This window comes from Argopecten irradians, chromosome 3, assembly GCF_041381155.1.
Source record: "Argopecten irradians isolate NY chromosome 3, Ai_NY, whole genome shotgun sequence".
Lineage (NCBI taxonomy): Eukaryota > Metazoa > Mollusca > Bivalvia > Pectinida > Pectinidae > Argopecten > Argopecten irradians.
In genome coordinates, this window is record NC_091136.1 from 38,968,914 (window position 1) to 38,994,626 (window position 25,713).

General features: G+C 33.8%; 1 protein-coding gene across 1 annotated transcript in view; it reads left to right on the plus strand.

Annotated features, from left to right (window-relative positions):
* The first annotated feature begins 1,578 nt into the window (after window positions 1-1,578).
* LOC138318521 (uncharacterized) overlaps window positions 1,579-25,713 on the plus strand; it is a 28,011-nt gene continuing 3,876 nt past the window's right edge. The window contains exons 1-2 of the mRNA XM_069260962.1: window positions 1,579-1,690; window positions 24,500-24,570. Of these exons, the coding sequence (XP_069117063.1) occupies window positions 24,516-24,570 (55 nt within the window). The 5' untranslated portion in view covers window positions 1,579-1,690; window positions 24,500-24,515. The remainder of the gene's footprint in view (window positions 1,691-24,499; window positions 24,571-25,713) is intronic.

A 25,713-nucleotide genomic window follows, 5' to 3' on the forward strand; every position in this document is an offset into this window, starting at 1 on the left:
AGTCCCGTGTATTGTTTAAATATGCGCCTTCCCAGAACAAGACAGAGGAGATGAACTGTGGCCTATATCCGGGTGCGTGCAAGTGTCTAGTATCATTGGAGTATGCCAATACTACGGTGGCTGATTTATGCCATTTCGTCTTTTCGTCTTTTCGCCCCGAAAAGACGAAAATTAGATATCTTAATTCTCGTCTTTTCGTCTTTTCGCCCCGAAAAGACGACAATTAACAAATTTAAATTTCGTCTTTTCGCGGCGAAAAGACGAAAAGTCAAACACGAAAAGACGAAAGTGAAGCACGCTAATTAGCGCCTTTAATTTTCGTCTTTTCGCCTTCAAAAATCTCGTCTTTTCGTCTTTTCGTCTTTTCGCCCCGAAAAGACGAAAATTACAAACCTTAAATTTCGTCTTTTCGTCTTTTCGCCCCGAAAAGACGAAAATTAAAAAACCTTAATTTTCGTCTTTTCGTCTTTTCGCCCCGAAAAGACGAAATTTAACAAACCTTAAATTTCGTCTTTTCGGGGCGAAAAGACGAAAAGACGAAAAGACGAAAATTAAGGTTTGTTAATTTTCGTCTTTTCGGGGCGAAAAGACGAAAAGACGAAATTTAAGGTTTGTTAAATTTCGTCTTTTCGGGGCGAAAAGACGAAAAGACGAAAATTAAGGTTTGTTAATTTTCGTCTTTTCGGGGCGAAAAGACGAAAAGACGAAAATTAAGGTTAGTTAAATTGTCTTTTCGGGGCGAAAAGACGAAAAGACGAAAAGACGAGAATTTTGAAGGCGAAAAGACGAGAATCAAAGTCGCTAATTAGCGTGTATCACTTTCGTCTTTTCGTTGGTTTGACTTTTCGTCTTTTCAGACCAAATTTAAAGTTGTTAAATTTCGTCTTTTCGGGGCGAAAAGACGAAAAGACGAAAATTAAGGTTTCTTAATTCTCGTCTTTTCGCCCCGAAAAGACGAAAAGACGAAATGGCACAAATCAGCCACCGTACAATACTGCATATGGTATTACTCTTTTATGTTTGATGTATTGCTCACGTTTTTAAATAATTTAGCCCCGGTGTTATTGTGATATGTTTTGATAGTTTGCTGTAGCATTCCCGTCATGTTAAATATTAATCTCGTTGTGGTTTTCAAATCAGATAACATATGACATTACATGTGGTCGATCTACAAGAATGACACGTATGATTGTGATTGTGATCGATGGTGATAGACGTTCTTGATACACAAAGTTTCTCTTTCACAGTGCACTACCTCATGGTCTCGATTTTTTGTTTTTAATATTTTATTTAGAATGCTATAAACTATACGAAAGTTTAATAAAATCCTTTTAAATTGATGTAGTCTCTATTCATCTGATCAAGTGTCATAATGGATTGTTCCCTATGGAAAAGTAAAATAAACTAAATTTTATAGTTACGCATTGGAATGTTACCAAGTAATGTATTATTCAGCAAACATCATCCTATTCTTTATCACAAAATCGTGTACTTTTAATATTTGATGAATGAATGGCTCATGTTCATTCAGTGGAATATGTCCTTTAATTAGTACAGGTAGAGAACATTGAACATATTGTGTAATAGTCTCTTGAAGGATACACTAAAATGTGACTAAGAGCGTTTTGAAATTGAATTAACTTCACGATATAAGAATTGCGGAAAAGAAGAGAATCCAATCGAACAAAAGGTATGAACTGTTATTGCGTATTCACGGCTTTTGATTTTCATTTTTAGTTTTTTTATAGATTTAGATGAGAGTTCTTTTGGGCTGATCAAATTTAATGCAGATCTTTCTGACTTGTATTCAGAGCTGAAGGTCAGTGTCACTTTGAAATTTATTTCGTGATGATAACTATAAAACCCATGCATTGCCTATAAATGAAAATTTTGATTCCATACAGTATTTTCAGTTCTTAACTTACCTGGCAATGATGGCATTGTAAACGAAATGCAGTGAAAAGCCTGCCAAATTGTCCAAGATAATTTCTAGTTCCATTTATGTTTTGTTTTGTATTATTTTGATGTAAATGTGTTTCCAATATTATACATACATGTACATACGTATTTAATTACTAGTTTCTTTTTCTTCTTGTGTGTCCATTTCCCCCTTGTCTTTTGTCTGTCGAAAGCCGTCACCTATATCTTGCTTCAACTTGAACAATTGGTTAGATAAATGCAATATTGTCTGTATGTGGGGAAATTTATCGGACGTAAGGTTAAGAGCTTTGAAGACTAGGGCAACTGAGGAAATTGTGACATTTATATGTATTATTTTTCTTTTTGGCATAGAAAAAGTGTTTAAAGTGTTCTACCTATTTTTCCCCGCCTTTTTTAGTTTTAAACTTTCGATATTTACCTACTTTAGTAAAATTCGTATTCGCAAAGTTATTAAACAATTAAATTAAAATATTGATATTTAACATGTACACGTTTAAAATAGCTCGGAAGTATACAAACTGTTTCGATCTATTCCGATCTGTGCGGATGTTGCCGATATTTGCCACTTGATACAGCTCGGTTTTCCGATATTACCCCAAAGTTTGAAACATAGCGTTGACTGTGGAGGTTTTTTTCAAAACGTGTAATATTTCATGCGACATTTTACCGCTATGCCAATAGTATATTGGTGCTTCCATTGATCTAAACCATCATATATAAGCATCCATATTCACACATTGTATGTTTTATAAGAGCTTGCGAGGGTGAAAATTACAAGAAATACAACTTTAATGAAAAAATTCAAGATAAAGTCAGTTAGGAAGAAAAAATATATATATATATTAGTTAGCAGTACAAGAAGAAATAGCATTTTTTCTTGGAACATATTTTACACAGATAACTAGCTTGGTCGTTGATTTAAAAAGAACATATCATCGAATAATATCCAGGACGTCAAGAAAACTATAGTGGCCAGCTTTAATTTGTTGGCATGGGCCGACCGAATCTCATAGTCATTTTGTCGGATCGATAATAAAATGTTATAAAAAGACGAAAATTTTCGCCATCTAAGCGAAAAGAATAAAAGACGAAAACGAAAGGATACAGAATTAGCAATTTGATTTTCAAAAAATGTCGTCTTTATAAAAAATTACGAAAAGCATAGAAATGCCAAATCATTTTAAATTTCTGTATATTCAAAATTTCCACTGCGTAGTAACATTATTGATCGAACTTTTTAATCACATAAATGAACCATATGAAATCTTAGAAATTTCGTCAAAATTCATGAAAGCGCAATTATCGTGGCCTTTATCATACGATTTAAATCGATATCAAAAAATAGTTGAAGAAATAATATTCGGTAATTTGACATACTTGACACTTTTTCGAAAAGTAAGCATAAATCAAACTTAAATATCTTTATTTCATTGCAGTTTAGCAGAAAAATTAAAGTGTAATACCATTGTAAAACTTTAAGTTTCCAAATAAAGAGCTTTCATATTTTCATACTCGTTCATACTCGTTAACAATACATATTCGAATGTACAGTGTACCTAACTTACCCGCATGGCTGTTATTGCAGGATAAATCTGACGAATTTGACCTAATGGAAGAAAATTAATGTTATTTACAGTTTGTAGTTATAATGACGATGTCTACAATGTGGTTTGTGACAAGATATTTGACTTCTTAAATTAATTATTAGTCGGTGGCTGCCATTTCGTCTTTTCGTCTTATCGCCCCGAAAAGACGAAAATTTTTCGCCGCGAAAAGACATAAAGTCAAACACGAAAAGACGAAAGTGATACACGCTAATTAGCGACTTTGATTCTCGTCTTTTCGCCTTCAAAAAATCTCGTCTTTTCGGGCGAAAAGACGAAAAGAAGAAATGGCACAAATCAGCCACCTTAAATTTTAGGTATTTTGTATATATTTTAGTTTTCTGATGTAGCAATAGATCAATGTATATTCTAAATCAACAATACAAATGAAATGTTTAGGTAAAATACATGAAAGCGCAATATCTCGTCTGCCTTTGTCTGACATCAAATCTTAGTTGCCTCCCTTGATATGCCTAACGCTACATTTGGACAATTTTTGGTTGCGGAAGCGTAAATCAATACTTATCTCTTTTTTGTGCAATTCCCATCTTAGTGTAGATAAGGATTTATTCAGTGTATATACACTGTATCGTTAGAGTTTAGGAAATCATGATATCTTTGGATGACTTTGAATATACTTACCACAAAGTACATGTATTATTATCTGTGTTATTTCCCATATTGGTACACGTTGGAGATTCAGAAACAACAAGTGGACCTAGGTGGAAATAGAAATCATCCTATTTTTCAAGGGATTCATACTATTTTCATTGTGGTTTTCATTTAATTCAGGGTCATTCGTAATCCCCGAATTTTAATGTCAAAAATTTTAATTTATGGAGACATCATAATGATTTATAGTAAATTCTATAAAAGATATTATTTTTTTATTTTTTTTTTTTGAGGGGGGGCAACTTATGAAACACTTATGAAATAAAAAAAAGTCTCACAGCTTCAGTGAAAAAATGTTATTCCTTTAGGCAACAGAGATATCTGAAATGAAATTATGCTGTCGTACCTAACAAAAATGACATAGCACCACCAACAGTGGAAAACATAATCGCTATTCCAGTAGCAGTTGTTCGCTCTTCGGGCGGAAACCAGGTCCCTGACAGTAGAGGCGGCGCTGCAAACGCCACAGTATCTCCGATACCATTAAGGGTTTGACCAACAAATATTAACCTGTAAAAAACAACTTAGTAGAAATAAATACACGCATACCATTATTTTATTACAACATATATTGTCTTGCTGAACTGTTTCGGCGAGTCTAGACAAACTTTAATCAGAAAGTGGGCGCAGTCCTTCAAATAGTACAACACCATAATTATCTATTATCGCACCTCGGACAGAAATGTCCCCAAATGATTGGCGGAGAGCCGTCACGTGGTGACCCCCTAACACTTTATAGGGGGTTCAGTAAATTTTATTATGGTGCAAATATGGCGGCTGTCGCCTCGCTTCAATTTTTTTTTAAAACACATTCTCTTCAACGTAAATAATAATATTTGAACCACTTCATTACCGTTAATTAAAAACTATATATTTACTTGTTAATTTTTGTTGTGTAAAAAATAATTTTAATCGTTTTTAACGCTACTTCAAGCGTTAAAATGAAATGCATTTTTTTAAATACGAGTGCAATTGCGGCTTACCCCTACGCCAGTTTGAAAGTTGATGACATTACCGGCGAAAGTCAAAAACGTAGCAATTTCAAGCGTTAAATCGAGAGTTCTCTAGACTGTGATTATAAATAATATGGAGGTGTTCGGACCCAAGAATCAATTCTCACTCTACAACCAATTTATCGGCATAACTTTTCAGTGATCATCTCAGAAAGAATGCACAGATGATCAAGGAGATTGTGCTTAAAATGTTAGATGGATGTTTGTGTCACTCTTGTTTGTGATGCTTTCAATATACAGACGGTCTGGTGTAGTATTGAGGTAGGCCTACTGTGTACATAGGAATGTCGAACTGTTGATTTATGAATTATTCAGTATTATTCTGCAGGTTCCTTATACAGTGTATTTGAAAATTCTTGAAATTAATAAATGAATAAATAAATGTATAGCCTACTGAAGTAGGCCAATTATTTTAAAAGTGTCGATTGTTTGTTATCATTCGCCAGTATGATTTAAGTTTGATTTCATATTCTTGACCAAACAAATACTATGAAATAGGAAACAAAGAATTAATGAAACAATTAAATGGTCCTCGATGCGATAAATTCGTTATATAGTCAGTTACTGACCCCCTATAAAGATATAGAGGGTCAGTAAGAAGTATTATAGTTTTAAGGCCCGTTATGTTGAATTGTCGTGAATTTTACAGACTAATATCTCAAATCTCCCCATACTACCGTCAATACAATCCATAGCTATGACTATTAACCTACTCCCACACCGGTCAACTGTTTTGATCTATATTCTAATCGTCAACATATTTGGTTAATCGGCAGTGAAGGAGCTCTGGGGAACAAGTCACTGGATATAGAAGAAGCTTGGACACGTGAAAGATGACGCAGGGGTGAAACTATATCAAAAGGGAAGATTCAATAATGTTTGAATCGAAACCATCAATCTGTGATCATAGTACTATGATTAATTACGACATATGTTACTTTTATCTTTCTTCACAACATAATGTACAAAAGACGATCATGATGTAAAGTACAAACAAGAGGCCCATAGGGCCTGTATCGCTCACCTGGTTTGTAATGCCAAGTAATGTCCTGAATACAGGTTCATTGTTTCTTTTCTGAAGGAATTTTAATATTTACCTCTGATTCCCCTATTGGGCCCCGCCCCTCCTCCCCTCAGCGGGTCAGAGGCAAAATTTATACAAGTTCTGTTCCCTTTCTCCCAAGGATGTTTGTGGCCACATTTTGTTACAATCAATGCAAAACTCTAGGACAAGTAGGCCTAGCGATTTATAGGATTTACTTCTGTTTCCCCTATTGGGCTCCGCCCCTCTTGTCCCCGGAGGGGTCAGAGCCAAAATTTATACAAGTTCTGTTTACCTTACCCAAAGGATGTTTGTGACCAAATTTGGTTACAATCCATGCAGAACTCTAGGACAAGTAGCGATTTATAGAATTACCTCTATTTCCCCAATTGGGCCCGCCCCTCCTGGCCCGAGGGTCAGAGCCAAAATTGATACAAGTTCTGTTCCCCTTCCCCCAAGGATGTTTGTGGCCAAATTTGGTTACAATCCATGCAGAACGCTAGGACAAGAAGCGATTTGTAGGATTTACCTCTATTTCCCCTATTGGGCCCCGCCTCTCTTGTCCCTGGGGCTTCAGAACCAAAATTTATACAAGATCTGTTCCCCCTCCCCCAAGGACGTTTTTAACCAAATTTAGTTACAATCCATGCAGAACTTTTGGACAAGTAGCGATTTATAGAATTACCTCTATTTCCCCGCCCCTCCTGGCCCCGGGGGGTCAGAGCCAAAGTTTATAAAAGTTCTGTTCCCCTTTCCCCAAGGATGTTTGTGGCCAAATTTGGTTGCAATCCATGCAGAACTCTTGGACAAGTAGCGATTTATAGAATTACCTCTATTTCCCCAATTGGGCCCCGCCCCTCTTGTCCACGGGGGGTCAGAGCCAAAATTTATACAAGTTCTGTTAATCTTCCCCCAAGGATGTTTTTGACCAAATTTTGACCAAATTTGGTTACAATCCATGCAGAACTCTAAGACAAGTAGCGATTTATAGAATTACCTCTATTTTCCCAATTGGGCCCCGCCCCTCCTGGCCCCGGTGGGTCAGAGCCAAAATTTATACAATGGCTGTTCCCCTTCCCCCAAGGATGTTTGTGGCCAAATTTGGTTACAATCCATGCAGAACTCTAGGACAAGTAGCGATTTATAGGATTTACCTCTATGTCTCCTATTAAGCCTCGCCCCTTCTGGCCGCGGGGGGTCAGAGCCAAAATTTATACAAGTTCTGTTCCCCTTCCCCAAAGGATGTTTGTGGCCAAACTTGGTTACAATCCATTCAGAACTCTATGATAAGTAGCAATTTAAAGGAAATGTTGACGGACGGACGACGGACGGACGGACGCCGCGCCATGACATAAGCTCACCGGCCCTTTGGGCCAGGTGAGCTAAAAATGTACCAAAAGACGATCATGACGTAAATTACCAAAGAATGTAAAAAGACGACCATGATGTAATTAAGTACCATACACCTGTTTTGCCTTTATAGGATTCGTCATTGATATTGGGAACCGAAATCAACATTCGGTAAAGTTAAAACATACTGGATATTGCATCAATATTATAATTGTTTTAAAATTGAACCCGAAATGTACATTATCGAAACTGTACTACTAATGAACTGAATAGCACAGAGGAATCAATTGAAAAAGCACTGAGACTTGGTGATTCACTGGCAGTGTTTATACTATCAAAGTTTCCACGATTGTATTTTCTAAGCAATAAAGTATAGGCATTGTCATGCAATTGTGTCAAATCTAAACTTCAATAAAATAAAAAGTACCTTTAACATCCAAAAGCCAAGAAACCGGAAGTATAAACACAATGCAAGCGATATTTCCAGCATTAACCAACATATCAACAGTATTATCCGTCCAGTTGTAAACCGCCTTCGCTGATTGGGCAATCGGTCCCCATCCTGACCATACGCAATTCTGGATACAGCTCACCATGGATACCAGAAACAAAACATACCAGCGAGTTCGATAGAGCTTTCTCTTTGAAATACCATTTTGCACGAGTGGTGTTGATTGGTCATGTATATTTGGTTCCATTTTCGTGATATTAACGATGAACTAAGTAAGGAATAACATGATGTACCTGTTATAAAAAAGGAGATATACAGTCAAAATCTTGTTTTGTAAAACATAAACTCCATAACTTAATCCAGCCGTGTATTTGTATCACAAGATAATGTACAAATATCAATGATATGACTATAACTGTATCGTAATCTGTAAACTGTAATCTAACCTATCTGTTGTTATCTCTTTATGAGATCTTAAATAACGTATCAAACACCTAATCAAATCGGTAAACCCATTTACGGTTTCATCATCGTCGGTTGGAAACACGGTATATGGGAAAATACGGATTATGGAGAAATATGGTAATGGGGAAATACGGAATATGGGGAAATACGGTATAGGGGAAATATAGTATATGGGGAAATACGGTATATGGGGAAATATAGTATATGGGGAAATACGGAAAATGGGAAATTACAGGATATAGGGAAATACGAAATATGAGGTAATACGGAATATGGAGAAATACGGTATATGCGGAAATACGGAATATGGGGAAATACGGTGAATGGGAAATACGGAATATGGGTAATTACGAAATATGGGGAAATACGGTATATGTTGAAATACGGTATATGGGGAAATACGGTATATGGGAAAATACGGAATAAGGGGAAATACGAAATATGGGGAAATACGGAATATGGGGAAATAATATAGTATATGGGGAAAACGGAAAATGAGGAAATACGGAATATGGAGGAATAAAGCATATGGGGAAATACTTTTTGTTTGTTTGATTAATAAGCGTACTATTAACAGCTATGGTCATGTAAGGACGGCCTCCCATGTATGCGGTGTGTTGCGTGTATGTTGTGCGAGGTGCGTGTTTCGGGAGACTGCGGTATATTCATGTTGTGTCTTCTTGTATAGTGGAACTTTTGCCCTTTTTATAGTGCTATATCACTGGAGCAATATGGGTAAATATGTTGTGTCTTCTTGTATAGTGGAACTTTTGCCCTTTTTACAGTGCTATATCACTGGAGCAATATGGGTAAATACGGTATATAGTTAAATACGATATATCGGGAAATATGGAATATGGGGATTTACGAAATATGGGAAAATACGGTATATGGAGAAATACGGTATATTGGGAAATACGGTATAATGGGAAATTACGAAAAATGGGGAAATACGGTATATGGAGAAATAAAGAATATGGAGAAATACGGTATATGGGTAAATACGGAAGATGTGGAAATACCTTTTATGGGGAAATACGGTATATGGGGAAATACGGAATGTGGGGAAATGCGGTATATGGAGAAATACGGAAAATGTGGAAATACATTTTATGGGGAAATACGGTATATAGGAATACGGAATATGGGGAAATACGGTACATGTATATAGGGAAATACGGAATATTGGAAAATACGGTATATGGGGAAATATGGTTCATGGGAAATACGGAAAATGATGAAATACGGAATGTGGAGAAATATGGTATATGGGGAAATACGGTATATAGGGAAATATGAAATATGGGGAATCACGAAATATGGGGAAATACAGTATATGGAGAAATACGGTATATGGGGAAATATGGAATAGGTGGAAATACGGTATATGGAGAAATAAGGTATATTTAAGCAATAAACTGTTACCAGATTGGACATACAGTTGATATGAATCCCATCCGGAAGGAAGACAAATAGAATGGCGCCCGTTAGGGCGCCATGAATATTTATCTTTCGGACGGATGGGATTCATATCAACTGTATGTCCAATCTGGTAACAGTTTATTACTTATATTTCCATTACGATCATTTAAATTCAAAATTTTACACGTATATTCTTTGAATTTCATGCTTGCGCTAGTGTTGACGTCACCAAGTTCAATAAACGGAACAGCCATAGCATCAGCTTCTGAATATAGTTCAACACAAAACTGTTTGAAAAAAAGCGAACAAATGGAAATTATGCGATGATATTTTTAATACTTGCTATTTTGTCAACACGATGATACTATTAGATTTCATAGACCGCACAACTTTAAAACCATTTTTTGAATTATTTGACCATTATGTTTAGGCGTAAGTAGCCTATATATTGTATACATTGTCAGTTAACGGAAACGTTAAATATTCATACGCTTGACCAGATTGGAGTTCATAGCCAGATATTGCCCATCTGGTTTAACATGGATCAAACAGGAAACTGAAAGTAGAATGGAAATAAATGGAAATCAGGCATATGTGGAAATACCTTTTATAGGGAAATACGGTATATGGGGAAATACGGAATGTGGGGAAATACGATATATGGAGAAATACGGTATATGGGGGAAATACGGTATATGGGGAAATAAGGAATGTGGGAAAATGCGGTATATGGGGAAATACGGTATATAGGGAAGTAATTAAGCAATAAACTGTTACCAGATTGGACATACAGCTGATATGAAGCCCATCCGGAAGGAAGATGAATATTTATCTTTCGGACAGTTTATTAATTATATTTCCATTACGATCATTCGAATTCAAAACTATACACGTATATCCTTTAAATTTCTCGCTTGCGCTAGTGTTGACGTCACCAAGTTCAATAGACGGAACAGCAATAGCATAGATCAGCTTCTGAATATAGTTCAACACAAAACGTTTTAAAACAAGCGAACAAATGAAAATTATGCGATGACGTTTTTTAATAAAAGTGATTTATACAAAAAATATGACAAAGATATGCTACGAACTTTAAGCGAATTTCATATCAAACTGTTTAAACAAATTTGATAAATTCATAACACAAGCACGATACTTCTAAATTCGGGTTTCGAGATAGTTAAATGAGTGGTTTGAGTAGGTCCACATTCCTATGGTTAATAGAATATTTCACCCTATTTGAGGTGAGACAGGATAATTTCGGCCTGAGGAGTAATATTTTATAAGTTGTCTTACACGAGGCTTTGTCGGGTGTTTAACAGCTAAAATCTTATCCCGAGGGTTGAGATCCCCTGTCTTACCCCAAAGAGGGCAAATGATTCTTTTTCTCTTACTCTTTGTGAGCACGTGTAAATATATCATGTATATGTAGTTTATCTTTACTCTAATAAAATTGCGAATATTCCTGTCCTGAGTAAGAAAATATCTGGTCTACATTGTATATCAGCATGGATTTCTTAAATTATAGTTATATGTGCCGTAAGTTTCATACTTGTTAATCAGGAAGAGCTTTCGTTATTCTCCACCAAATATTACCAACATTTTGAAAATTTCAATATTTGCAATGCATAGGTTTTAATTTAGGATTTGACAGTACAGTCAAGCAGTTAATTGATTGCATATGGTCAAACCTTCATTGCGCATTTTTACAATGTTGTTAGTAATTGTTAAAAGTCAGAAATACAGGTATTTTTCCATCTAAACATACATAAAGCATAAAAAAATGCATAAATTCTGTATTGTAAATATTATTTATAATGCATCATTTCCACTGCTTATTTCATCAAACCTGATAGTTTTCAATACATTACTAAAGAAAAATAACAAGTCAACATTTTCGCCCAGTTATGGCACATGTATATAACTTTAACTTCCATAAAAATAACACAACAGTGCACTTATATTAGCAACATTTTATTAGGCAAAAATAAATATTCGTCAACAAAACATTAAATTGCATTAAAATTTCATTCATCATGCATTCTATTTCTAACAAAATCACACTGGCTACATCGGACACATTCAATCATATAGCACCACGTAAAGAAACAATTTTACAATTATGCATAGTGAATGGAAAAATGATGATCGTTTGATTCTATTTCTGTTCTAAACATAATTATGTGACATCTTTTTTCTTTATCTTTTTAATAAAAAAACTTACTTAAAAGTGCCATTTATCATCTTAAAAAGAGCAAAACAAATAAATAGTAGACTTTAACAACAAACACACAAAAATACAATCTCTTATTTTACCTTTTTAAAATAGTATACTTAAAATTTAATTATCCATGTCGATGATGATGACGTCGTCGCCGCGCTGCGCATGTGCAGCCGATGCTGATCTGTTCCTGTCTTTCCTCGTATTCATGGAAACCGTCAACACAGCGCCCTGTTCTCATTAGAACTGTCACCATTATTGTAATAGACTCACAGTTATGGTGATGCGATCTGCCGTTGCAATGATGACGACGACAACATCGTGCATTATGCAAATCAATCGGATATCTATTCACATCGCACGTCACCTCTGTTACCCATGGGCACGTTGACCTGTCGCGAAGATGGTTGCTATGGCGATGCTCGGCTCTATTTTCACATCGTTGTAAAATGTTCATTTCAGATTGTGCTGCATTTGGACAACTTTCCTCGTTAAAGTCTGATATGAATTGTGTGATATTTATGGTTGGATTATTTAACTGTAATCTCTGCTGTAAATTTGATGGGTCTCGGCACCGTACTAGCATGGAAACTGTCAGCTGCATACACGCAAACAGCGTCAAACTTGTCTGAAATAATAATAAGACGACTTTATCAAAGATGTTCCACCGCTGACAAATGGTATTTGTTCACTATCAAAAACAGGAGCAGACGATTTGGTATTTTTCTTCAGTTACAAAAGTTACTCACTTCACACCATTACCACCATTGAAAAGTTTGAGCTTCTAATTTTACTTAACTCAAAGTTTATAATATAAAAAATAATTAATTGCATCCCGAACAAATTCCCTGGCACTATATCCTATATGGAATGAATTACTGATTGCGCATGCACCAAAAGCAAAACAAATTATTTTATATTATGTTTTGTGTTAATTAGACATACATATACACGATTAAACACCAATTATTGTTCAAATGATGAGTATCATTTATGCTCTGTCGGCGGTGGAGCATCTTAAGAAAAATGTTGCATGTTGAAAATGTTGAATTATTTCCCATCCTCAAACAATTTATTTGATTAGCGTCTATCACGAAAAACTAACTCAAATTTGATGCTATCCTCTCAAATGCATGTTTTGTTGCTGTTTTTTTTCTTAATAAATAAATATATATGTAGATAAAGTAGATATAGTTCAGTTGAACTTGTCAAACAAACTTAATGTAAAATATTTGCTTTCTAATTAAATCTATAGCACTCTTACCTGCCAAAGACGAAGATAGTTCAATGTAAGTTCCATCATTTAGGTTTCTCAGGTGTTTATAGGGAGGATATGTAGGGTATAGTATAATTCGTCGTGTCGCGGAACTCCTTATATACCCATGAACATTAGATAAGATATGTAAAGTGGAATTCCAAATGGAAAAATGTTCTGATGGTCAAGTGTACATAAACCGGGCCTACATCTCAGTCTCCAAAAAAATGATATATACAGGTTTATCCAGCTTTGCAGGCTGACGTCAACATTAAAACAGGAATAGGTGTCTGTATGATATTAAAATGCTGTTAAATTATCAAGTTGTTTCTTCATACTGAAATAACAAATCAGTTCTAAACAACAATAATTGATATTCAATGTGGACGAAATTTAAAGGTATCGGTGCTGGTAGCGTTACTATTTTTAGAACAAATTTTAAAATTAGAGTATGCCGCGAAAAGCCTGTAATTGAATGCGTTAGGAGTACAAAGATACGAGCGCTATTCGGTTGCGTATTTACATAAGGAATTTCCGGATTAGTATTAAAAGTCAACGCCTATACAAAGGCTATTAATCAACACAACATTTATGATTATTATTGATGATTTAATAGCTATCTAACGTTATCAACCAATACACACAACTTTTACTGCTCTCGATAGTTACTATAATGTACCATAAAGAATTTTAATCGAATGGATTCGATCATATTTTTTCTAATAACAGTAGCTAATTCGTTAAAAACTGCTGGAATGAAAGCACTTCGTTTGATCTGCCTGAGACATTGTTTTGGTCACATGTTATAGGCAAGTTAAGGAGATAAATAAAAACAAATGTATAATATGTATAATAAGTATGATGCAATCATGTCTTGTTTGTCCTTTTGATAATTTTCACATATCACGTTTACATCTTGTGTGTCCCTTTAAAACGATCGATCGACGAGTATGCTGTGATAAACTGACATTAAAATGGTTACTCTTGCATAAGGGTGTAGTATTAGTACTTTTTTTTCTCTATAGCTCTAGTATTGGTTATCCTCCCATACCTACGGGTAAAGTACTGCTACACTCATGTTATCTTGGGCTGTATAACAAGGCTACCCTTGAAATAAAGCCTCTTCACGTCACTGCATCAAAATGTAACTATTTTTCAGAAACTTGGCCGGTTTTACTACAAAGTATGTACATTTAAAATGCCACGAAATTTTCTTGTATGTACAATCGATTTGCAACCGTGACTTTTTTAGAACTTTTTATTGGATAATTTGCAAAATTGCGGGACATCGTAATTGTGAAACTGTAATAATAAAAACGTTGAGGTATGTGGGTATGACAGATGGGGATATTCTATTCTAGTAATGATATGAAAAACAATCTTTTGAAACTCTCGCTAAACCTGGGATGGTTCTACATTTTGTTTACCTCGAGGAGTATTTCCTATTTTCCATATCCACATATGAATGAGTCTTGTAATCTCATCTAAAATGAACATTGCAAAACTAATATGTGCAGATATTAACCAGGAAGTAAATGTCTACTTGAGCATTGTGTAAACGACACATAACATATGAAGCGCCTTTAAAAATTATTGTATCACTTAGCTGTTAAGTAACAAGAAGGGCGAATTGTAATGGTAATTATTATAAAAGATAAAAAAAAAGATCAGTTCTGTAATTCTCCCCGCTTAAAGATGAAATAAGTATTTCATAGACTCGGAAATACCTAGAGATCATTGATCAAGGCGGAAAGATAAGCAAGGCTACATAAATGTCGTTATTGTGGATTAACCAATTAAACAACCATTTGAAACACATGACATTATTATGCGGATCTTTTAAAGTTATATGCGCCGTAACTGAGCGATTTTTTTTAATTTTATTTTTTGTAAGAAATATATTGAAACCATCAGGTTTGATGAATTAAGCTATGAAAATCATTTAAATGGTTTAAGATGCCTTATAAACGCTAGTTACAGCAGAGAAATTATGTAGTGTAAAATTGTTCGTTTTTTATGCTTTATGTATGTTTTGACGGAGCATACCTGCAGAAATCAATTTACAATTACTAACAACACTGTACAAATGTGAAATGAAATTGTAGACCACAATTTGGCTCCATGATCTGACCGTATGTACTTAATTCTCTTCACTATAGATGTAAATGCAATGAATTTTGGCAGTACTTCCAAAAATAATTTCAAGCTCTTATTTGTACTTGTAAAATTAAAACTATGTATTGAAAGTATTTTAATTTATAAACCTTTAAATAAGCAAATGTTAGTAGACAAAACATTGACAATACCATTTTTATAACAAGGTCCTCCAATCCCACGAAACAACCAGAGTGATGCCAGTAGTGTGCTCTCCACTGAAGGCATGTTAATAGCAAACAATGCTTTTTAGACCTCTTGCACGAAGTCCCACATTAGTCTAAAAAACTGGTAGTTTCGCATCTGTTTAGCGCTCGAGGTGGTGTGGTGTTCGATATCTTTGGTGGCACAACATATAAAGCGTTTTTATAAATAACAAGAAGAAAAAACACGAATATATTGCAGCCTTCCCAAACATACAGACATTCACGCTATTCACACGCGAAACATATATTGTATACGGTGGAGGTCGTCCATAAATCACCCTAGCTTTTTTAAACAGGATATGAAAGACTAAATCAACCAATCAATCAACATCCTAATCATAAATCAATCAACCAATCAACATCCTAATCATAAATCAACCAACCAATCAACACCCTAACCATAAATCAACCAACAAATCAACATCCTTATCATAAATCAACCAACCAATCAACATCCTAATCATAAATCAACCAACCAATCAACACCCTAACCATAAATCAACCAACAAATCAACATCCTTATCATAAATCAACCAACCAATCAACATCCTAATCATAAATCAACCAACCAATCAACATCCTAATCATTAATCAACTAACCAATCAACATCCTAATCATAAATCAACCAACCAATCAACCATAAATCAACCAACCAATCAACATCCTTATCATAAATCAACCAACCAATCAACATCCTAATCATAAATCAACCAACCAATCAACATCCTAATCATAAATCAACCAACCAATCAACATCCTTATCATAGTTTAAACAAGTATTCAGATATTTCCGAAAATCCTAATCCCCGTGATAGAGGCCGCTTGCATGTTAAACAACTAGTGTATTTTTTATTTTAATACAATTCGTGACACAAGTGATACTGTGCTATATTTGCTTTTCCAATGACTTATATGACCACTGTTGTTTGTTATTGTTGCTGGTTTGTCGGTTTTTTATTATTATTCTTTTGAGGTATTTAAAAAAGCGATTATCTATATATTTTAAAAGACACAGTAAAAAAATAGCTTCAATGAGGTTTATTATCAAATATATGTTAGGCCTCTTTTTACCTACACAGGCCAAAGCACCTGGTCACCTGTCTCCCTACGCTAACTTCTTTTAAAGTTACTCTTATCCTTAATACAAAAATAAAAACTCAATAATTACATCAAAATTTCACAACTTCATTTCCGCATCGAAAACCCTTTAATCCACTTTGACAGATTGTTATCTCGAGTATCCATTCAACATTTTATATCTAGGCCTATTTAATGTGTGTAACTTTAAGCAATAGGTGTGAAATGACATGCTTTGGTAACTATTGTTTATATGTATGTAAGGTCATTCTAAATGATTTTCATTGGACAAGCATGAATTCTGGGGAAATAATTTCCGGAAATGTTACACCTTGCTTTAATCCACTTACGTAATACCTGATGCAACTCGAGAAAATATTGCTAAAATTTCGTTGTGACTGACGGGAGGAAGTAAACAAATAACGAACAAACTATATACATGTATAACTGATAATTATGTTTTAATTGTTTCAGTTTTTGTTAAATAAATAAAAAATAATGATACATGTAATAATAAAAAGGAAACACTCACTCATTCATATTTTATGTAATTTTGCAGAAATAAACTCCATATTCAACGTAAATTATTATTAACAATTGGTGAAAATATATCATTTACGGTAAACAAAACATCAAATAAAATCAATTAACACCAGAATAAAAAAGTGTGTTCGCTTATGCAAATCTAATTTCTCTTTCCTCCGAAATGTATATATTCGATATTGTTTTTCCCCCTCAATAATCACATTTTTTGTCTGGGGTCAAATGCTTGGGAAAAATGATACTTCTCCAGCAGGGACACACGAATCACCTTATTATTACTTCAGACACATGTAACACTTGTAATGTTTAGCAATTTCACTATCAAATATTGCTATAGATCTATAGTTAATATCAATATATTATTTGTTTTGTTTTGCATCGCCTTTTTTTATTCTAGCTTCATAAGATGACGACAAAAATAAAGGCTTTAAGCTTATTAAACAGGTCTATACTAATTGCTGTTTCTTGAAAATATTAAATGAATCAAACCATGGACTAAGGTCTTGCCAAGGGTGTGATGTAACTTACAGATCCAAAGGTTAAGTAGGAAGAGAAGAAATACTTACACTCGACCTGTAGTAGGAGTCTATAATCCCCTGTCAAATGTTCAGTTATAGCCGTTAGAACATGAAGAGGTACGGGGAAACATCCGCACTACTGGTTAACCGAGAAGTGTGGCTATCACACTTCCAAGTGTTCGTGTTTGGACGTTTGTCTGTTTAATTCATGTTTGATATTTGGCTACTCCATTCATACATACACCGCGTCCTTACGACAGATTTTGATTGTTTATGAGTTTGTATATTTCGTCCAAGAATCGTGTTATTATCGTACCAACAAACATGCCACTTGAATGATTGTGTCTGTTTCTCGAATGGATGACAGGTGTTTATCAGAAGGAATGTTTTACTTTAATTCCTATTTGAGCTGTATATACCTATACAGACGTCATGGAATTATTCTAGGGATGTTCAGATATACGTGAACGTTTTTCTCACTCTATATTTCTCAGAAACAATCATCATGTTTACGGACACGAAAAAAAAAAAAAAAAAAAAAAAAAACACCCACAAACTAAATTCTAAAAATATCAAACAGAATGTGTCTCAGATAATGCTTTTAAGTAATTACTTATTGATTTTTACTCTTGATGGCAACCAACTGACCTAATTTCATACTTGAAAAGAAACTTCTGCTGATACAATCGAAATACGAACTGATCTACTAGCCATGATAATTATCTTGGGTTTGAGGCAGCAATGCCAACTGTCAGACTTCATGAGTGACAAATAACGAATATTTAAAGATGTTCCATTGACATTGACAAATGATATTTTTTTCACTATCAAAAACAGGAGCAGACGATTCAGTATTTTTTTCAGTAACCAAAGTTACTTTCTTTACATCATTACCACAAATGAAAAAGTTTGAACTTCTAAATTTACCTCAAGGTAAAAATATTAAAAATGATTAATTGCATTGGCACTATGCCCTTTATGGAATGAAGTACTGATTGCGCATGCACCGAAGGCAAAATACATTATTTTATATTTTTTCGTGTGTGTTAATTAAACATATATGTTAACGGTTAAAAACAAATTATTATTTAAATGATGAGTATCATTTATGCCCTGTCGGCATTGGAGCATCTTTAATGGATATATTGTAAAAATAACTAATATTTAATGGTTATATTGTGGGCAATCACATGTCTTTCGAGATTTTTTCTCATTTCCACGATTAAATTGTTTCCAGTAACATTTAATAGATAAATTATTTTTAAAAGTGATGAAAATGATATCATGCCTAGACAATTATAGATAGTTTGAATCAAAACACTGTTAACTTACTTTTGTTACTATTTTGTAATTATATAAACAGCTTGATTTGCATTAGTTTTTAGACCTTTACTGAATTATGCTCGAAGTGAAGCTTCTGTTAACTCGCATAGATAATAACCAAAACATATTGGTTCAATGATCCAAACTGAAAAACAGAAAAAGAAAAAAGAGGTAAATGATAAAAAAATAATTATTCAAAAGGTTTCATATGGAATATGTATTGCATATAGATATATATGTTGTGAAGAAACCACAGCGATAATGATTTGAGATATATCTGTATACTGGTATGTACATATGTAATGGGTTTTTTTCCCGTATGAAACCTTTTAAATTGTTATTTTTTAGTTTAGGAAACTTTATTTATAATCAACCCGTTTTTTTATGTTAGTTTTTACTCTACTTGAAAACGTTCATACGAAAGAAATTGGGCGATGCACGTGTCTAATCGTTTATTTATTTATTTTTGTAACAGCCTCGTGGTGTTTCAGTAGCCAGCAAACTATCCATAATCCGGGCCTACTATGAATGAACGTCCGGGCTTTCCCGCTTTACATTCTAAACATTCGTGTGTTGTCAAACTAAGGACATTCATGTTTTGAGTGCGACTGCATGGCAAGTCCTTTTTAATTTGGCATTAATTCTGTTTCTATATGTCATTGACTAAAACTGAAAATTTACTATCTTAATGTTTATTTTTTTAACCTGTTTCATTTGATGGAAGTCCAGAGTAAGGTAACGGAGAAGCCATCTACACCAACTACATCATTAAGACATTCAATCCATATTGTCATCGAAAGTTTTACAAAAGTCATCGGTCATATCATAGTGGCTTAGTATGGCTGATCCATTTTGATTCAGATAAAAAGGTACCATGGGAATGACTTCGCAATGATTGAACGACAGATATTTGTCTTATGTTATTGTTTAGCCTTTTAACAAACTGTATTTTGTGTAATTACGTTGATGAAGACCTCGTCTCGTCTGCTCCTATATCAGCAATGGTATAGTAGCCTTACTGAAATGAGAAAATGGCAATTTCTTTATCTTCTATTGCTTCAGATAATTTCAATTAAAATGATTTTGCTTCACCTGTGATACATGTTTTATGCAGAAACAGCCTTATATTTTTTTACATATCATTAAAATGAAGTCTAAGGTTACAAAGGTTAAATGGTTGTAAATAGTTTAGCACTGGGTTTCTTAATGTGATTTAATTATAAACAGTGATTCTAAAATTATTTCAAACGAGAGAACACACTCAAGATACCAAGAGATAATACGACCTCATATGGTAAGAAATCTGTTCCAAGTGTGAAACAGTCTGCCAAAGTTAGATGCTTCCAGACCTTTTGCAGATGTCGCACACCGGGGAGAGTCAGCTCTGTTCTTGTAAAATTTCTGAGAAATTATAAAAGTCTCTATTCTTAGTGTTATTTCATACACCACCTTTAAAAACTTTATTTTTGTTTGAGTTTACTTAAGTGCTAACTGCATACACACGTAAATAATTTCAATCTGTGTTTGTGTCCTGTCTCAGCTTTTATGTCATATTACATCTTTTAATTTTATTATGTTGTTGTTTGTTTTTATTCTATAATCTGCAATATACGTCTTACAATTACGCTCATGATTTGTTTAAATTATATTAATTAGTACGTATTCTGTTCATTCCTAACCTAAACCATATTCGTATACATGAGCGTTGTCTACGTGTCTCGATTAGTTTCACCTGTAATGTAAGTGGCGTGAAACATTTTGTACAGTATCGCTTATAGGTTCGATTTCTTAATATGTCCTATCATAGGCATTTATATTTGTTAATCTAGGCAGTTGCAAGATGTGTACAGGTACAGACATTAGTTATATAATACTTATAATAATTCTACCTTTGTTTGTAGCAATAATATCTCTACTGAGCTAATGTTATGTATTGTATGTATACGACATGAAATAATTTGAACTTTTAATAATACCGTGTTAATCATTGTAATTTCTTTTGTTAGAGCCAAACTTTTGTTCGGCTTAACCTTGCATGGTAATAACGCTTATAGAAATCTGTATTTTTTTCAGATCGGTAAAATTCTAAGTTAATGTCTTTTTGGCTTTAGTTGATAGTACAGTCCCGTTAAAAGTGACTTTATTTGTGAAATCATCGACTTAAATCCTAGACTGGAACAATGTGACAACTGAACACCTATTTACAAAGTGACATATTTCCCTACGATTCTAGATGTACTACATTATGTACTTCCGTTTGTCTGTGTATTTATATTTAGAATAGCGTGGCTATCTATAGCCCAAACAGTGATAACATTGTGGCCGGTATTCTGAGGTATTCCATATGAACTGAGGACAGTAAATGTTTACATGGTTAAATAGCAGAGTAATCCTTACTCACATCAACGCCCTTTACATTCATAAACAACGCCAGACTTTTATATCGAATCAGAATAATTCCTTCAAAGGATATACATTGCATAACGATATGTGGTTTCAGAGGTCCTTTTAAATCCAAATTCGGAATTAGGCAGTTGAGGTTTTGTGATGATTTGACCAATGGTGGGGAAAACATGTATTAATATTTTGATTCGTTTGATAAATATGATATGCAGAAACAATATGGCAAGGCCAGTGTCCTTCCTGTTGATACACTATTAAATCACCGCAATATTTATTTATAAACAATTCCATATGTAGAACATGTTCTGAATTCTGAGGTCTAAAAGTGTAACATAATGAATTAACAAGTGATATGATAGTATACAGACATATATATATGGCCAAGAAATAGTTTAGTTGCATTAAGGAATGTCAAGACCGGGTCACGTCTGACGTCATAGGGTATTATAAGTATTTCATTGACGTCATTATCGCAGATAACAAACCAGTTTGATTGGAATTTAGAAGTTTTAGTCCTGTGACCGGATAAATACTATGTAAGGTTTTGAGTACTGATGGCCCTATCAAATCATCAAACAAATAACGAGGTCAAGGAAGAAGAAACTCTCTAAAAAATAACAAGCATATAACAAATGATAAAAAAAAACCCACCAATAATCGTTCATAATATTTTCAATGATAATATCGTTAAGAGCTTCTAAAGCAGTTTTTCTGCATCATCATTTTTTCTCTTTTGACATCGCGAACTAATGCCCAAAGAAAAAGTTGATGTAATTTGTCTGATTGTCTAAGATTGCGTGCCGCATCTCTCTTTAATGGCACTCAGTCTATATTTATATAGCAAGTCTAGATGTCGTAACTCATCGAAAAATGATAAACGGCATGCTCAATATATCCATGTTTAGAGTAAGTTGCTCGTCTGAGTAAATATTATTAGATCGACTTGTGTGTAAAATAAAACAAATCTGACAAGGAATTCTATAGAATTCAACTATCACATTTATTTAATACGATTTGAAACTTGTATCAGGTATTGTTTCAGAAGCGAGCTTCCTGTTATAGCAGGAAACTCATTGGCATCAATAACTGTAACTGTTGGCTGTGACCACACCGCAGACATGGTTCCGTCCACATCCGCATGGGCGATGAATCAACGTCATTGTTTGGCAAAGTCTAGATGGCTCTTGTGTGAAATTGTTGCTGCATCTGAAGGTGCTAATATATCAATGATAGAATATGCATGTGGAATAGATCGGTTTTCTAGACTGATAACTTTTTTCCTACAACATAAAAGTTATAATATCAATCGATTCTACAAAAAAGCTCATAAAACTAATATAATGTCTATTATTATGAGATAGGTTTCTATCTCTGATGAAAATAAGTTGGTTAACAGTATCAAGATACAGAAGGTTCCTGTGCAGTAATATTAATTAAAATGTTATAAAAAAACAAAGAACACACGCCACACGAGGTTAGACCCATCTACTTGGCAGAAGCAAAGTGATATCTTATGGCAAACAACAAAGTGAATTAAGAAAATAAAAATGACATCGTTTACCATTGTTTCATGGATTAGCTGTAAACAAGCTTGTCTCAGCGATGTTTGTCATAACACTATGATCTGGAACGAAAAAATATTATACAAATCAATAATCATTTTTTATTTGTTTTCATACTATATCCGACTTTCTGATTGGCAGATCCTTTTTCTTCATATACAATTAATAAAAAATCTGAGAATAGCACGAAAACCCGACGTAATCATGACGTCACAATACAGACGTCGACGTTGCGTATTGATTTATAAAAATAATCAATTGGAAAATCAATGGAATCTTAAGTTTAACCGTTTTTATATTATCAAATAGTCTGAAAAATTAATTATAAGCATTGATGCAACTATTTCTTAACTTCGTCGGGTTATGAAATAAATTTTGTTTGCATACTTTCGTGAGAATCCGCTACACGGATTCACACAGTTTGGAAACAAAATTTCTTTCATACCCCTATGAAGTTAAAAAAAAGTAGCATCAATGCTTAAAGAATTTATCATAACTGTACCTTACGTATAGATATTGATTGTGACGTCATTTTTTTTCGAGTGCAACGTCATACTTTAAGGAGAAGAGGGCGTAAATTGTGCTCACAAATTAATGACGTAACAATCGATCCCCACCCGTAATGGAGCAAACTATGTAATATGCAAAAACGGAATAGCTGTTATACCGCATTGAAATCAACGCGAAAATCCACGCATGTACACAAGGGCCTGGAAAACTCGTTGTTATGGCTATTGAAGGGTGAATCATTATTTATAATTCATAGATAATTCACTCAATCAAAACAATTAAAAGGACTCTGGAAGAATCTATCAATATAGCAGCGAGTGAACCAAATAGCTATCATAACTAGAGACGGGTCGTTTTCAGGATCTAGTTAACCAAAGTTAACTGATCATTATAGGGGTGGTTATATTGTTTGGAAAGTACGTTATCGAAACTTTAAGGTGGTAAGATTAAGGTAATGTTTTGTTTTGTTGTTTCAATGTCCTATTAACATACTATAGAAAAGTTGAACGTTTTGGATTGTGATGGACATATACTAGTATTTTAAGTGTCGACTGTACTGGATGGCACAAAGTTTCATTTTAATTACTTTAGTATTCTATGAATAAAACATGTCCCAATGATTGTAAATAACATGTATTCTATTTTTTTTTTTTTTGCTATATCAAAATTAAAAAATAAAATCAAAGTAAGTCATAAAAGCATGATAGATTTTGTTTTCGTGGCATATTGCTACTTATGAGTTTTGTTTTGTTCCACTTCTATACAGAAACAGATCGAGGAACATGATGGCAATGTTGACATGGACCAATCTCTGTCTGTGTTGCTGTCTCTGGAGAGGTTTGTAAAATGTTTTCGATTTAATTTCTCTCTGGACAGGTTTGTAAAATGTTTTCGATTTAATTTCTCTCTGGACAGGTTTGTAAAATGTTTTCGATTTAATTTCTCTCTAGAGAGGTTTGTAAAATGTTTTCGATTTAATTTCTCTCTGGTTAGGTTTGTAAAATATTTTCGATTTAATTTCTTTCTGGAGAGGTTTGTAAATTTTTTTTGATAATTTCTCTCTGGACAGGTTTGTAAAATGTTTTCGATTTAATTTCTCTCTGGACAGGTTTGTAAAATGTTTTCGATTTAATTTCTCTCTGGACAGGTTTGTAAAATGTTTTCGATTTAATTTCTCTCTGGACAGGTTTGTAAAATGTTTTCGATTTAATTTCTCTCTGGTTAGGTTTGTAAAATATTTTCGATTTAATTTCTCTCTGGTTAGGTTTGTGAAATATTTTCGATTTAATTTCTCTCTGGAGAGGTTTGTAAAATGTTTTTGATTTAATTTCTCTCTGGACAGGTTTGTAAAATGTTTTCGATTTAATTTCTCTCTGGACAGGTTTGTAAAATGTTTTCGATTTAATTTCTCTCTGGAGAGATTTGTAAAATGTTTTCGATTTAATTTCTCTCTGGACAGGTTTGTAAAATGTTTTCGATTTAATTTCTCTCTAGAGAGGTTTGTAAAATGTTTTCGATTTAATTTCTCTCTGGTTAGGTTTGTAAAATATTTTCGATTTAATTTCTTTCTGGAGAGGTTTGTAAAATGTTTTTGATTTAATTTCTCTCAGGACAGGTTTGTAAAATGTTTTCGATTTAATTTCTCTCTGGACAGGTTTGTAAAATGTTTTCGATTTAATTTCTCTCTAGAGAGGTTTGTAAAATGTTTTCGATTTAATTTCTCTCTGGTTAGGTTTGTAAAATATTTTCGATTTAATTTCTTTCTGGAGAGGTTTGTAAAATGTTTTTGATTTAATTTCTCTCTGGACAGGTTTGTAAAATGTTTTCGATTTAATTTCTCTCTGGAGAGGTTTGTAAAATGTTTTCGACTTAATTTGTAGCGGTGTGGCGCATTTATAGATAAACAGAATTATGGTGGCTAATTTCGGCCGAATCATCCGAAGAGCGATATTTCGCCATTCTGCAAAACCGGCACGCCAA